General features: G+C 47.0%; 2 protein-coding genes across 2 annotated transcripts; both read right to left on the reverse strand.

The window, feature by feature from the left end:
- Nucleotides 1-241: 241 nt before the first annotated feature.
- LOC127342972 (ARF guanine-nucleotide exchange factor GNOM) lies at nt 242-6,007 on the reverse strand. Its single transcript, XM_051369035.2, has 2 exons — nt 5,208-6,007; nt 242-4,238 (listed from the first exon to the last, which is right to left on the reverse strand). Exons 1-2 carry the CDS (start codon nt 5,907-5,909, stop codon nt 672-674), a joined length of 4,269 nt encoding a protein of 1,422 aa, XP_051224995.1. The 5' UTR covers nt 5,910-6,007; the 3' UTR covers nt 242-671.
- A 4,235-nt stretch (nt 6,008-10,242) lies between these two features.
- LOC127342973 (expansin-A9) lies at nt 10,243-11,341 on the reverse strand. Its single transcript, XM_051369036.2, has 2 exons — nt 11,156-11,341; nt 10,243-11,029 (listed from the first exon to the last, which is right to left on the reverse strand). The coding sequence occupies exons 1-2, from the start codon at nt 11,286-11,288 to the stop codon at nt 10,401-10,403; spliced, it is 762 nt and encodes a 253-aa protein (XP_051224996.1). The 5' UTR covers nt 11,289-11,341; the 3' UTR covers nt 10,243-10,400.
- Between the last annotated feature and the right edge of the window lie 4,881 nt (nt 11,342-16,222).

Genomic DNA, 16,222 nt, shown 5'->3' on the forward strand with positions numbered 1-16,222 from the left:
AAATATAGGAAAATATCGTAGATCATTAGACCACCCAAATTTCTAGAGAACCATTTGAATCAAAGAGGCCCTAACCTATGTCCAATCCAATTCACTCACCTAAATTCCTAGGAAAGCAGCTTAATCATAGAAGCCATAAACTATGTTGAATCCAAATCACTCCCAAATTCCTAGGAAAGCCATATTAATCAGAGGCGTTAAACTATGCTCAATCCACTTCACTCACAAGGCAGTGGACGCATGCACCAAGGATTGTACAGTGTATTAATATTGTGTGTCATTACAGCTTTTAATGGATACAGAGAAACAAATGATTCACATGCATTCCAAGGAGCTCTGCTGCCTCATGACCTATTCATATATGTGACAAATGTAACAACAATGCTGTGTAGGGAAAATCCATCCTGTATGTAACTGCTGCGATATACCCTATCATACAATGTTCCCCAGGTGTTGCAACAACAAAGGGAACCAACCACAGAAGGCAACAAAACTCAGTCAATAAACCCAAAAAAGGCAATTATTATAGACTACAAAATTACAATCACCAGCTTTAGCTCTCCCTTCCTAATGTCCACCGAGAGCACAGCCGATCATTCTGTGTATAGCTCCACGAAAAACGCTGGAAAGTCAGCCTTCACAGATCCCATTTTTCTATTCAGGTAACTTGATCAGGCGGCAGCGAGTGGTACCATGGCCGGTCGCTCAGCAGTTTGACCCTCATGTGCCGGACTACTCAGTTTGCCTTTCCCCGCCGCGGCGTCAATTTCATTGTCAGGGAAGACTTCTAACTGCAGCGATGGCACGATCTTGTTAACTTGAATCCAAGTTGCTTCCCACAGAGTGCTCTCTCCGCTAGCAATTGTGTTTGACAGGATACCATTTGCTTTCATCACCAGCAGTATGTTCTTGAGTAGCTCGGGGATCGCCTCATGTAACTTCTCAGTCCTCCGACCCCTCAGCTTGACTTTCATGAATTTCTCTACCATGTCGAGGACTTCCAACCACAGCTTAACAAAACTGCTCTGTGCAGACAGGTCTTTAAGTGACTGCAAGAATACCTTGCATAACAGTTTTACGGCGTGCAAGAGGGAGACCTCCATGTTCCTGAAGTCCTTCGGTGAGTAGGTCTGGGCAATCTCCAATAACTCATCAAGCAACTGGAAGATGATGTCAAAGGACATCAGCCACGTGGAAGACGAAATTGATATTCCATCAACTACTAAGCATCTCTGCAAACATAACAGCGCGTGGTTCCTCACTTCCTCCCTCTGATTGGTGCACATCTTCCTTAATGCCTGCACTAGCCGCAACCACATCTCGGCAATTCCTTCCAGTATCCTGTCTGCATCGCCACCAGCTTCCTTGACCTCGCGCGACCAGCGTGTAAGGCAATTTACTGAGTCGGCCATAAGATTCAGAGCATGGACAGATCTTTCTGCAGACCCGAGCCGAGATTCTGCAAACTGCCTTGACGCCTCCACTGAAACGATGAAGTTGGCAGGTGAGAGGTGTGCCCCCTCAGACATGATGAAAACCAGAGCTTCGAAGCCGGCATCAGAAGCATCTGGATGGCGAGCGGTGACGCATAGCAAGGAAATTATAGTCCGCCAACCCGTCTGGGATTTGATATGGGTTGCATTGGCCTTCACAAGCCTTGTGACCTCCAATGTGATGTTCTCACAGTAAGCATCAGCTACACGCGCATCAAGTTTCAAAATTAGCTGCAGCGACTTCAGTAAATCATCTACCAGATTCTCTTTATAAGGAAGCAACCTCTGGCAGATGTGCAGGAGACCAAAAACAGCCTTCTCCACCAGATTGCAGGGCATCACTGTGGACTGGACAATATGAGTTATGTGCTCATAAACACCCTGCCACAAAAGCACAATCCTGTCTCTGTTGTTTAATGTGACAGTGATTAGTAGCTCTAAGCAGAACACTGCTGTGCCTTCATCATCAAGCGAGCTGCTAATCCTCTGAGGTCGGCCTGCTGCCTGAATGAGGGCTCTTGCTAGATTTGAGAGCGAGTCGGCTTGTAAGAATTTGCTCTCAGTGAAGATGGTACCTATTTGACATTTTCTCACAGTCTCCAAAGCATTCCTCTGAGCTGCCAGTTCCTCCTCAGTTGGCTGGGACCTTGGTTCTTCAGCATCCATGTAAAGTAGCTGGCTAAACCTCCCCATCAGCCCATATGTTTTTTTAGGAGCGTTGATCGGTAAAACATGAGGTGCAACTGTAGACGAACCAAGCTTGCTGGGCATGGAATCTGAAGAGGATTCCTGACCATCACCTGTATCACCAGTGAGGCGACTGGGAAGAAGGCCTATCTTGTGCAATCTTAAAATGCAATCTACTATATTCCTCCATCCACTTTGTATATGATCACCATAAGTAGTTGCAATAGTAAAAACAGCCTCTGTTGCCATTCTAGCCTTGGCATCTACTCCAAAAGCTATTACAGGATCGTCAGTATAAGAATTGTTCAGCAAAGTGGTGAACTTACATAGCGCCACGACAAGATCATTCAATACATCATCGAGGTGATAGAATGCAGCCAGCTTTGCTACTGACAGGAAACCGTCAATGCATCCTGTAAGAATCTCATCATGCTCAACATTATCAAAAACCACAGAGATGGCAGCAACTGATGGTCCAGCCATGATAGGGAACATGTCATTATCAAGAAAAGGGTAGGAGTCACAAGCAATGTATGATGATGTCCTCTTTGACTTCCACATAAGATCAACCCAGCGGCTATAAGACATCTCAGAGCATCCAGCTCCTTGCTCGGGAATGGTTTTGATTTCATTCCGACATATAGAATAAAACAGCTCTGACAAGAACTCCCGCGGAAGATCAGTCCCGCCATTGATAAGGCGATTGTTCCTGATAAAGTCTTCTTCAGTCATCTTCTTCTTAACCCTTACATTGTGCTGATCTGTGTTGAGCATGATTACTGAATATGACAGCACCAGGGCGGCATCCCTGTTAACAAACATGTGTGGTGACTGTTCATAATACCTCTCAGAGAAGGCCTCCAGAATCCGCTGTATCTTTTGTGACTCGCCAGGCAGCCGGAAAGTTTCCAAGAAGAGCCTTAGGGCAGCATCCAAGTTCATCTCCTCGAAGTCAAAGGTTTTAGCGAATTCGTGAAGTACCAGAATAGAGAACTCATCATGATTCCCCAGGTACTCCCCAAGAAGGTTCTTGTCCAGTCCAGGTGTATACCGAAAGAACAGAGCAACACTGCATGGATCAAGTTTATCAGGCAATAGGTGCAAACCTTGCAGGTACTCAAAGCCCTTCTTTTTGTCCCTATTGAAATGTTCAACACCAACCATTAGCTTTATCTTGATGCTTTTTTGCTGGTGAACAAATCTAACCCATTGATCAGGATCATTGCTGCTCTCGCACTTCAACTGCCAAAAAGGAAAATATTCACTTATTTCTGGCACTGTTTGCTCATGATGCTGATGTGCATGATCAGTCCTCTCTGCTATCGCCTGAATGACAGCAACCAAACCATCCAATGCAAGCACATTCAAGGCAGACAATGGACTGTTTACAGGGAATGCACTTTTAGACAGAAGATTAGCTAGGTCTTCAAAAACATTAGAACACTGTAGATCACAGTCCATGTTAGCATACATCTCCGCCATAAACTCTTTCTGCCGACAGAAATCTACTAGAGCCTCCAGTGCAACTTCCTGCTGCTGATAACTAGCCCCATATCTACCTTGGGCTAATCTTAGGATCACACAAGAGAAGAAAGCCTCAACTTGCAGCTTAAGTTCCTGGCGTAGATGGTAGAAGAGAGTAAAAACAGTACTGCACACTGTCGACAGAATCAAGGGGCTCATTGACAACCCAAACAGCATCAGATTGCGGAACAGTTCATCCTGTACAAATGCCAGCAACTTTGAATGCCTGTGGATGGACGAAGCCGACAGTTCAATAGCAGAGTTTATCAACCCCAGAGCAAAGAGTGGCACGTCCTCGTCAAAATCAATAGGGTTCATCCTCTGGCTCACATCCATGTCTTCCGCAATGTTCAAGAGGGAACACAAGAACTGCAATATCTCCACCATGCAAGGAACCCCAAGCGGCTCCATCATGGCCTTATCTTGCACGACACCAAGTTCAGCTCCCACCTCGTCCCCGGAGCTATCCAAACAAACATAATCACTCTTCCCATTGCTCAGCTCCGCAGCATCCAAATCTTGGTTCTTGCTAAACTGCAGAACAAATGCTACCACCACATTAATATGTCATCAAACTTGGAATTACACCGAAATGCCTTTTACATAGTGTATAAGTTATCTGTTTTTAAAGCGCACAGTTTCAGTTTGGCATACTACCTGGCACACCCAAAATTATCAGTAATAAGCATACAACCCATAAATAAACATGTTTGTGGCTCTTGAAAAGTTGAAATAAAGTGAGGTGTGTGTGTGTCTGTCTGTTAATGTGTGGCAGCTACACATTACTATGTAGCCGTAGCCTTCACATGTTTGCCATCTAATCATGGAATAAAAATGTGCTAGAAGCCTAGAAAACATGATTATGTGATGCAGGAAAGTCTACTTTCTACCTAACTTCTGTTAGCTTCAAGACTTAAACATCATCCTTGGGTTATGGTAATTGACAACAAAAACTTTGAGTTCGATGTTCATCGGATCGTATCCCTTTGTGTTGGTTTGTTAAGATTGCAACCAACCAGCTTAGTTTAATCATTCTCGATGCAAGGAAATGACAGACATAGTACATGGTACCAGTAGATTATGGTTTACACTCTTTTGATGTAGCGTACAGAAGAAACTGGTGGTGTGAAGTAATCATAAGTTTTCTAAAATTGACTATGTTACACTAAGGCCTTGTTTGGTACTAGTGTTTTAGTGGGGATTAGTGGGGATAATACTCTAGAGTATTGGGTGAATCACTTTTGTCACCCAATCCCCCATAAAACTCCAACCCCAATCCACTAGGTAGGGGTAGAGTATTGGGGATTGAAAAAATTACACTAAAATTTGGGAAAAAGTGGGGAAAAGTGTGGATTAAACTCGCTCATACTCTACCACCAAACATGTATTGGGGATAAGTGGGGATTTGAAGTTTGGAGCGGATTATCCCTGTTAATCCCCACTAAAACTCTTAAATAGGTAGCAAGAAACAGCAGAGTGGAACCTTGCGAGGCAAAACCCCACCTGGTCATTGGCGATCGCGGTGACACCAACGTCCGCAAGGCGGGCGAAGATGCAGCGGATGACCTCCTGCATGGTCTGCCTGGAGACGCGCTGCAGGAGCTCCCCCTTGGTGCCGGCCTGCTGCACGACGCGGAAGCAGGTGCTGACGATGGCGCATACGTGGCGGTTGGCGAGGGCCGGGGCGGCGCGGCCGCGCACGCAGGCGAGCAGCACCTGGAGGACCCTGGCGAGGACGGCCTCCTCGGAGGCCGGGTCGGTGACCTCGAAGCGGCAGCCGGTGACGGCCTCGACGACGGCGCCCATGGCGTCGGCGACGCCCGGGCCGGGCGCCACGAGGTCGAGGGAGAGGATCTTGTGCAGGGAGGAGAGCGCGGCGCCCGTGATGGGCGCGCCGGTCTCGTCGGAGCGGACGACGTCGAGGAAGGGGCGGAGGTAGAGGAGCGGGTCGACGTCGCCGCCGGCGGGCCAGCGGCCGCCCCAGGAGGCGGCGCGGCGGCGGAGGGACTTGAGGCCGGCGATGAGCGGGTGGTCGAGGTACTCGTCGCCGGCGCCGCCGTCGCCGTCGTCCCCGCCGTAGCGGACCCCTGCCCAGCGCACGTTGCGGCGCATGACGGCCAGCACCGTGGCCACCTCCGACGCCACCACGCACGCCATCGCCACCCCCGACGACGGCGACGGCGACGCTGCACTGAGGCCGCCCATGGAGGCGGACCGGCGTGGGCTGGGCGCAGCTACGAGGAGGGCATTCGCGAGTGGAATTGGGATCTGATCTGCGCGAGATGTGGTTTTGGTTTGGTCTTCGGTTCGGTGTACCCGTACAGCCAAAGCAATGCACTGCTTTGGTCCATCTCAAACTCAACCGCTGCTGACACTGCTGTACTTTCACCCAAACTTGTGGCACCAAATTTGGCCGAAATTGTTAACCGCGGGTGCGACCTTTGGCTTGCATCAGGTTGGACAATCACAAAGAAACTACAGTAATCTCGAAAAGTTTGAGCCGACTTTGCACTTCCTCTGTAACTGAATTTTAATCATGTTTTCAACACGGGTGTGGCAAATTGTACCGAAACATGGGGATCTAGACCGGGATCTTGGTAGTGGACTAGTGGCCATTTTCCTAGGTTCGTGGCTGGCTCTGCTGCAGGTTGCCAAAATGAAGCAACCCCGATGAGCAAATCAACCAGACATCCCAGTTCAGCTGTCATTCTATATAACTGAAGTTCAGCTGTCATTCTATATAACTTCAGAACTTCAGACAGCTGTTCAAGATGGCTGTGGAAGAGCTTATATGATTTGGCATAATTAGGACAGAAGGATAGATAGAGAGTGGTGTTTTAGAACATGGGTGCATATGCTCCCTATATTTTGAAATGCATCTTACATATGTTTTAAATTTCAAAAAAATTGAAACAAAAAATCCGCACGTACATCTTTACGTGCTACGCGCTTACAAAGTTGTTTCATAAAAAAATGACTTATCATGTGACGTGTGTAAAAAAGACAAAATTCAGTGCTAAAAATAATGCTTTTCACAAAATAAACTTTCTTCTTTTTACATAGATCACAAAAAATATTATTTTTTCGTGAAACTTGACAAACATTCATATATTATGGAGATGTACATGTAGAGTTTTTTATCCAAATTTTTCGACATTTCATAGCTAAGTAAAGTCTAGTACTGAAGGTTAATAATAGATCAAAGGAAAAAGCTTCTCATCCGGCGACCATCCGGCGACCGATCGAGGGAAAAGATCGGTCTCTCGGTTCCGCGTCGCTGCTGGCCCGTAGCTCGTTGGCTTGCCTGGAATTTGGCCCATTAGCAGTTCGCCCGCATGGCCCATCCCTCATCTCACTTTTCATAGGTAGGCGAAAACTCTATAGTGCCTGTTCGTCCGTTCGGCCCAGCACTAAACACACATAGAGACCAATTTTCTGGTTCACTGCTTCGCTTCTTTGTGCACCCAATTTTTGTTGTATTCATGTGTGAATTTTTGTAAAGATAGTTGGTATTTTTTTTGTTGTAATTTAATATGTACCAAATTAAATTTTGCTTGACCACTTTGCAGTGTTTGCAAACATATATATTTTTGTTTTAATCTTTTTGACTTTTGTATAAATAGTTGGTGGATTTTGTTGTAATTCAATATGTAGCAAATTAATTGTTAATTCACCAGTTTGCAGTGTTTGTAAATATATAGACTTTTGTTGTAATCGTTTGACACCTTTATAAAAAAGAGTTTGTGACTTTTGTTGTAATTCAATCTGTAGCAAATTAAATGTCGCTTGACCACTTTCCATCATTTTGCAAACATAAGAAGTTGGTGACTTTTGTTGTAATTCAATATGTAGCAAATTAATATTTTATTTTCTATTTTTGTAAACATATGGATTTTTGTTGTAATAAACTCCGGTTTTTGTTAATAATATTGGCTACTTTTGTTGCAAATCGATCTCCAGCAAAACAATTTGTTGGTTTAACCACTTTATTGTGACATTATTTTTTAAAAATGTTGTGACTTTTTGTTGTAAAAGTATATTTTTTTTGTATACGGGGTGAGTGTTTTTGTTGTAACACCCTCTACCCTAGTGACAAATCAGCACAGTGGCATAGATACACCTTTTTGTTTTTAAGTGAAGAAGTTAGGACCGCGGGTTGATTTCTCAAAATCTAGGGGTTAAAATGCTAAACTGCACTGCGGCATGTTCTGGTCGTTGGATCGCGATCGGACAGCGCAGACTGCAACCGATTTTCTGGCTCAAATCAGCCGACCGACGGTGGCTGAGCACGCCCCTAGATCAAAACAGAGTAGAAGGCCTATTTGAACACAAAAAAATCTGACACTACTGACGTGAAGTTTTTTTTTTCGCGGGCATGCGAAAATCTGACACTACTGACGTGAAGTTAAACCAGGCAGACATAACATACTTCAACTCTTCAACCATTTTTTTTTTTTTGAATTTTAACTCTTCAACCCTTAACTTCGTAGAAATGCTTGCAACCAAGAGGCCAGCATTACTACTAACATAAAGGAAAACCACCGTAAAAGAAAAACACAGAGGAGAACTGCTCCAACCATAAAAGATATACTCCGAAACGATAATGACATGTGCAAGTACGACATGAACAAAAGGATGTGTATTTCTTGGCATCACGTCTTGTGATCTCCTTTTTCTATTATTAGCAATGTATCAAAATGACTAGCTGAAGATTGATCTGCCGTCCGTTCACAATGAAGGAACGGAATAAAATTCGTATAGCAACACTAAACTGTACTCCCATGAATCAAGTCCCACAGTGACAGGGGCGGACCCAGGATTAAAATCAAGAGGGGGCAAAAATGTGCTAATGAGGAAAAATTCCCATGCTATGTGGGAGCAAATGACTCTTTTAAGTTTACTATTACAAAGAGACAAAAAATTGAGTGGGGGCATTTGCCCCCCATGGCTAACACTCTAGATCCGCCCGTGCCCAGTGATACTAGACCTATTATGGGTTGTGTCATGCATGTCCTATTGAACATTTAGAAACAAATGAGTTATCTTTCTCTCCCGGCGTAAGCACCGGTGTGTCCGCGACGCGCTTAGGAACGGGGCATGGGAGAAGGATCCGTCGCTGCGGCCTTGTTAGATTCTTTCGTCACGCTCCACGCCTTGATGGCTCTTGCGCAGCTCTCTCCAGATGTGGGTGATTAAGTTTACTTGGAAGTTCTCTAGCAATGGCATCTATTCGGCGTATCGCCTTCAGTTTGCGGGTGCGGTAGATTTCCCTTTCGTTCCCCCTCATCTGGAAACTAGGGGCCATGTCGCGATGCCATTTTTTTGCTTGGCTTTTTGTCCAGAACCGTTTGATGGCGGCCAACAGGTTACTTACTCTGGAGTGGTCCAATGGCTACATTTGCCCCCTTTGCATGCGAAACTTGGAAACTAGCTTGCATCTCTTCATCGACTGCCTGCACTCGCGTTGGATATGGAAACGGGTGGCGGCTTATCTCAGGATAACACAACACATCCAGCAGTAACACATGGTTGCTTAGCGGTACACCATGAATTCATCCTAGTAACTTGCTGAGAATAAAGCAATGGTCCTACTAACTATTCATGTTCTCTCTTTGTTCTCATATGCCTATGGATTTAGCTATATTATCACGCTCTTAATATAGCTACTGCCATGCATTCATAGTCTGATTGTTTATTTTAAATATTCTCATCAAGCATCCTCATGATTATAGTCTTATTGTTTATTCTAAATATTCTCAGAAGAGATAGCACAACAGGTGAATGACCAAGGAGTATCATCTTGTTTCGCGTGTGTAGGTGCTTATAAAAGATAATGTCACTATTTCAGCATGTTCCCCTTTCACATGTCCAAAAACACAGAAGTTTAGTGAAAGTATTTGGTTCTGATCAGGCTGACACTATGTCTGCACATATTTTCAAATGTCCACTCCTGCCTCCCTTTTTATTATCAGGCACTTGAAAAAACAGTCTGACCCGATGACATTCGACCGGAAAAAGCATATCTTGTATGGCTCTGATGCTGCAAAGCATAATTAGAGAAATAGTAGAAACAAGGGATTAGTCCCATACTGAAGTTTATAATAAAGTGAAAGTGAAAGTGTCCAATTGATTTTTCTAGAATATACAGCTCCATTTTTAGGTTTGGCTCATGTGCGCCCAATCGCAGGAGACGGCTTTGAATTTTAGATTTGTGCATCTAATATCAACGACGGAAATTTGACATTCAGCCACAGGCGTTGATCTTAAATCGCATAATAACCATCAACTAGCTGGCAACAAAACTAAGTAACTGTCATGTCATAACTATTTGTTTTTTGATACTCTGAACGACTTAAGTAGATGATCTCGTATTTGCAAGGACCCTCTAGCTAGTTGTTCAAAAACTGCAGATCTATGTAAAAGAGCAAACATACATTAGCGATCGGTGTCAAAGAATGTTTTAAGCATTTTTAAGGGATATAGAGTGTTATTAATGTACATAAGCAGAAACATCTGCATCCATGGCACTGCGTAGCCCCTTGAATTGCAGTTCTCCTACAAGTTGAAATAGGTACATTAGGTGACTTTCCATAACTTATCTCGGCCTTAATTTCTTGCGTGGCTAACCTATCAGTTTGAATGGATCAGGTCAGCCAATTCGCCCTGGCAATCTGAGATTAATGGCAATGCTCGATGCTAGTAGAAGTTGTTATAGGACTCATAGGTGTCGCCGTACTTCCAGTATGCCGGCACCACGTTGTCCGCTTCGATGGACTTCCCATCGTCCGTCTGCACCTTGAAGGACAGACTCTGGCCGGTGAGGTAGGCGCCGTTCTGCCAGTTAGCACCCCAGTTGCGGCTCATGGTTGTCCAGTCGGTGGTGGAATCCTTCACCGACACCGCCGACACGGCGCCGCTTCCGCCAACGTTGGTGACGAGAACGTTATCGAAGTAGTCGTGTCCGGTGATGGTGAAGCGGATGCCCCCGGTCCTCCTGCACGTCGTCCTGGCGTAGTTGACGGGGACGATGCCGGCCCTGTACTGCGCGATGGACTCCCACGCGGGCTCCGACATGTCGAAGTGCTGCCGCGGCGAGTTGCACCACCCGCCGGCGTCGCTGGGCTTGCTGTTGTCCGGCGGGCAGAAGTTGGTGGCCGTGACGGTGATGGACGTCCCTGGCTTGCAGTCTTTCGTGCGTGAGGCATCGCAGGTGATCGCGTAGCACGCGCCGCAGGACTTGCCGTCGCCCCACAGCGTCGTGCTCAACGCCGTGGAGTTTGTCCCGTACCCGTCGTTGTACAGGTTGTCGTACCCGCACGCCCCATCTGCATATATATGCAAGAGAAGAAACAAATGTTAAGAATTCATGCATTCGGCAGTGCTCGAAAGAAAACCGTTATTTGGTAGTAGCAAAACTGGCAAAGATCTGTGCATAATGAGGTTACACATACTCATTGTGCCGGACGCGTCGCCCCCGCCATAGAAGGTCGCATTGGCGGGCGTCCAGTACTGCTGAGCCACTGAACCCCCGAGCTGTGACACGCACAAGCCCAGAAACAATGCCAGGATCGCGACCTTCTCCATGTCACCGAAACTAACTCTGCTGAAGTGGGTGCTTATCTGATCTAACTTCAACTCTGCTGCATACTGAAAGCCTTGCGTGTGTTCTCTGGAACTTATAAGCAACAGCCGGCGAGCTGATTGGAATTCTGTTTATGTGCATCACATCAACGGGGATCGTTGACGAGGATCATGCATGTACACACTGGGCATGTGCCTTCTTTGTTCCTTGGACTAATCATGGGCATAAGTGGCAGATCACACACATGCATTATGCACCTAGTAGCTGGTGGCAAATAATACCATAAATTAGAGGATGGTGAATCTCTGGGATATGGCATGATTAATCCTGTCCGTTCAGACTATGTTCTTCTGGTAGTTCTTCCTTGGAAGCGAGTTTTAGCTCTTGCGATCGGTCTGTGATCATGAGAGCAGCAAGGCATTCTCCATATAATAGAATTTGATCCGTCCGTGACGGCTGTTATTTCTGTCCTCGCAGATTCTGGACCTACATCTCTGAAAAGACGTTGAACAGTAGAAGAAAAGTTATCCTCATTTTAGTACCCGAGGGAAATAAGGGAGGAACAAGCGAGGAACAAGCACACTGGATGGGAACATCAAATGATTCTTGAGGATGGTGGTCTTTTCTGTTTGGAGGCAAAAGTTCAGAGTTTTCTGCTAGAAGCATTGCAAAAGAGAACATATCATTCTTTGCGCATAAGGATCTCCACATACGAGAACCGTTGATCTCCATATACGAGAACTGTTGCTTTTATATTTTGGCAAGTGATGTCACTAACTAGGACGCGGAAGTTCATATGATTGATTGGACTTGGACATAATGATGGGGAATGAGTTTAAATTCAGTTAACAATCTAGTAGTTCAGACACGACCCAACGCAACAAAACTGCAAATGAGAACTTCCTGTTCGCCCAACATTTTCTTCTAGGATTTTCTCAATAATTCCCCGAGTGACCAGCAAACTGGAACACGTTTTGCCTCAATCATTTGATGAAGATGACGAATCTGTTATGATACATGAGCATTCTGCCTCGATATAGGTAACTCAACTGCCAGCCGGTGTGAAAATTATCGACCGAATGATAACGATCAGAGCTGAGTGGTCTATACTCAAAACATGATTTTTTTTTTGTTGTTGACCAACAGGGGAATGATCCCTCCCTTAGCTATAAGTTGTTAGAGCATCTCCAGTCGCGTCCCCCTAAGCGTCTCCCAAACCGCACCGGATTGAGCGTTTGGGGACGTGTTTTGTTCGTGCCGCGTTTGGGGGACGTCGCTCCCCAGCCGCGTCCCCTAAACGCCGCCCCCAAACATTAAAAATACTTTTTTTTGGTATTTTTATTTTAATTTCCACAAACTAATACATAATTGGGAATATGGTTTACGGGAAGACACAGTTTGGAACATGGTTTTCCACAAACTAATACATAGTTTGAACCATGGTAGACACAAATATAAAATTTTGCAAAAAAACTAAACCTAACTAGGCCGTGCATCCAAGGTTTCCCTGTGTTCGCTGCTAAGAAAGAACACTCGAGGGCACACCCAGTCACCCAAACTGGAAAATCCAGCGGGAGGATGGTGCCCTTGTTGGTTCTACCGATGAGGAGAAATTTCCGTGCACGTATTCGCTGCGAAGAAACAACACTCTTCATCATCAGTCGTCCTCCTTGTCGGTGCTGTCGCCGTGGTAGTCCCGGCGGCAGCGCGTCTCGTCGAAGACCTTGACGCTCATGTCCCTGTCGCCGAAGTAGGAGAACAGGAGGATGAAGCCGGCTTCGAGGCTGTGGTGGCGCGCGAACTTCTCCCAGCCAATGTTGAGGTACATCTTGCCGCGCGCGTCGTAGATCACGTTGACGATCCACCGGTAGTAGCCGCACGCAGCCTCCCACAGATGCATCGTGCGCGGGCGGTCGTCGCCGACGACATACTCGGCGAAGGAGTTCGGCAGCCTCTAGATGCCGTGTGGGTCGCCCTTGAGGACGAGGACGAACTCGAACAGCACGCCCGGCTCCACGTCCATCTCCGACGGTGAAGACGACGGCGTGGCAGGCGACGGCGAGCGTGACGCTCTGCCGCGGCCACGACCACGACCACGGCCACCCGCGAGCTCGGCCTCCGCCTCTACTAGACATGGCGTCGTCTCTTGTTGAGATGGTGGCGGCTAGGGTTGGGGAGAGAGGCGCTAGGGTTTGTGTGTGAGAGGGACGACGAGAGGCGGCCCTTTTTATAGACCGGAGGGAGGCGGGGGAGCGGTGGCGCTCATTAACGCCGGCACGCAGAGCTAGGCGCGACGAGACGCATCGCTGCGCCTCTGCGGGAACTGCACCGTCGCTGCGCGCCAATAACTTCCGTCGCGAGGTAGGCGACGGTTAGGTTAAAATTTATTGTGCCGCTGACGGGTCGACCCCGCCACTCCCCGCCTCACTTTTTGGTGTGTCCGGCGTCCCCGATGCGTCCCCTGTGGGGCGGGGACGGGATCGGGGCGCCGGACACCGTATCGGGGCGCGCCGGACAAAAATGGGCTTTTGGGGACACGGCTGGAACCGTTTTTTGGTCCGGCCCGCCCAAATTGCTTTGGGGGGCGCTTTGGGGGGACGCGACTTTAGATGCTCTTAGGTAGAATGAGACTCTCCCCGCGGATGGACGCTAGGATGATAACCTGGTTTAAAGTTTGCCCCTCCCTACGAAATTACCGCCAGATAAGGATTCGAATCCGGGTGGGTTGGCTGCGCCCTCGCTGCCACTGAGCTAGAACTCAGTTCTCATACTCAAAACATGATAGCCCGTGTCATTTAGGATGTAAGAATCTTCATCATCTTCCAACGAGATCATGGAGCTAATTAAATATTATGTTTTCCAGGTCTCTAGGAACACCGAATGGGTTATGGTGGTTACCCACATACATAGATCACCAAGAAGATACGATCACGTGCTTGGTCGTAAAAGCACACTCATCAACCAATACAAATTAGAAAACAGAATGCATGAAACTGTGCTTCTTGCTTGGTCTCTTCTCTCTTCAAACAAAAACAACCACATGCATGACAGCCGGGAAGTAATGCAGCAAGATATCTTTACTATTAACCGGCAATGCGACGTACGTCGTACGTCCCGCCTCGGATCGGTGAAACAACCCGCAGATCGCTGAAACAACTCGAATACAAAACAGGCGGGCAGCCATCCGCGGCCGTGGTGCCGTCGACGTCAGTGATGGACGCAGCGGTCATGCCGGACGGGACAAGTAGGTCGCCAGGTCTTCATGCAGTAAATCTATTCTACTGGTGGTTTGCTGAATCTCAAGCATAAACAAGCAGCCAACGAGGAGTGGATGTAAACTAAGTGAAATAAATGCCTACAACTTCACCATGTTCAACACCAGTGGGTCACAATTTATTCACATAAAACAGGTTGTGCACGAGGACTAAAACGAACACTCACCCAATTTCTGGAACCCTCTCTTTCTCTACAGTGCTAAGAGGCGACTCGAAGGCGACTCGGGCTCTCCCGGCGGCCGCCGGCGTATCTGTGGGATTCCTCGCCCTCCGCCGGCCGCCGCGGCGGCGGGAGGACGGGGGATCCCCAGATCTGCGTTCCGGCGTTGTAGATAAGGGGCTTGTGGTCGGCGCCGGCGAGGTGGGGTGGTCGGCGTCGTCCTTTTGCTGTTCCATGGCCTCCCTTCTTCGGCGTCGTCCTCGACGACGCTGCCAGGCTGTGGCGGTGCTTTCCTTCGGTCGATGCTTTCTCCGGCGTCGGCGGGAGGCTGGTGCTGGGTGTACAGGAGTTCGGGGCTTCAGATCATCAAGGTCGCGCTCGACATCGACGGCTTCGTCATCGGTGGTCCTGGCGACGGTGTGGTTCTGGCGGTGTTCCAGCGCTTCTCTTCTCCGCCGTGCGAGTCGGAAGACTGAGGATGGTGACTTCCCGGCCGCGGAAAGGCTGCTCTTCGTCAAGGCGGCGCCGGCTCGTGAGGAGTGCGGCGGCAGTGGCGGATCGGCGCGTCCCTGTCCCGCGGCGGCGAGGTCGAGGTGCTGGATCTTCAGGGACTGGATTGTAATATTCATGTTTTCTGAGGATTGTACTGCTGGTCTTGGTCCTTTTTAATAGATCTGGGGTCTTTTCGCAAAAAAAAAAGGTTGTGCACGAGGACTATTAACTGTTTCCTGCATTTTACGTTCTACTAGCTTTTAGCATAACTGTTTCCTTACACATTTGGATGTTTATATGATTTTCACTAATACATGCAGGGTTCAAAAGATAGGACAATAAAAGCGAGGTCCCTGCCATTTGGAATTGATCAACAAACAAATTTAAACATATAAAAGAATATTTGTTTGATTTAATGTGGCACGTAGCAACGCACGGGTTTATGCTAGTTGGTGGTAAGGAACTACGTCCACAGGTGGAGATTTGAATCTAGATATTTTAAATTTGAACTAAAAAAATATTTGAGCTTTGATCGATTTTTTCTTCTTTGTTTTTTCCTTTCTCTTCCCCATCCCTCACGAAACTCGAAGAAGAGGTAGTCATAATCGAGTAGGAGTTTAGGGTGGTGGAACCCCGTCCCTGGAGAACACCATGCTCCGCGATCTAACAGGGAAGGCTAGAGACTAAAGAGGATGTTCATCTAAGGCGGTTTGTGAGCAGGGTTCATGGTTTCATCGGAATTTCCAAAATGAGAGTAATCTTGAAAATTGCCAAAATTAGATGTCTTGAAATTTCATGTCAACTCATACACTTTTTAAAACTTTCATGAATAATTGTTAGATGTATTTTATTTTTCAAATCCTAAAAGGTTGAACATTATAACATGTACTGATAGTTTTCTGTAACCAAAACTAAGCATCCCACCATAGGGATGGTATCAAAGGGTAGGTTGACAGGAAGGAGCATACATGATGGCATTGACAATGAATGATAAGAGTGGTGAATAAGG

The sequence above is a fragment of the Lolium perenne genome, chromosome 3 (genome assembly GCF_019359855.2).
Source record: "Lolium perenne isolate Kyuss_39 chromosome 3, Kyuss_2.0, whole genome shotgun sequence".
In the NCBI taxonomy this organism is placed as follows: domain Eukaryota; kingdom Viridiplantae; phylum Streptophyta; class Magnoliopsida; order Poales; family Poaceae; genus Lolium; species Lolium perenne.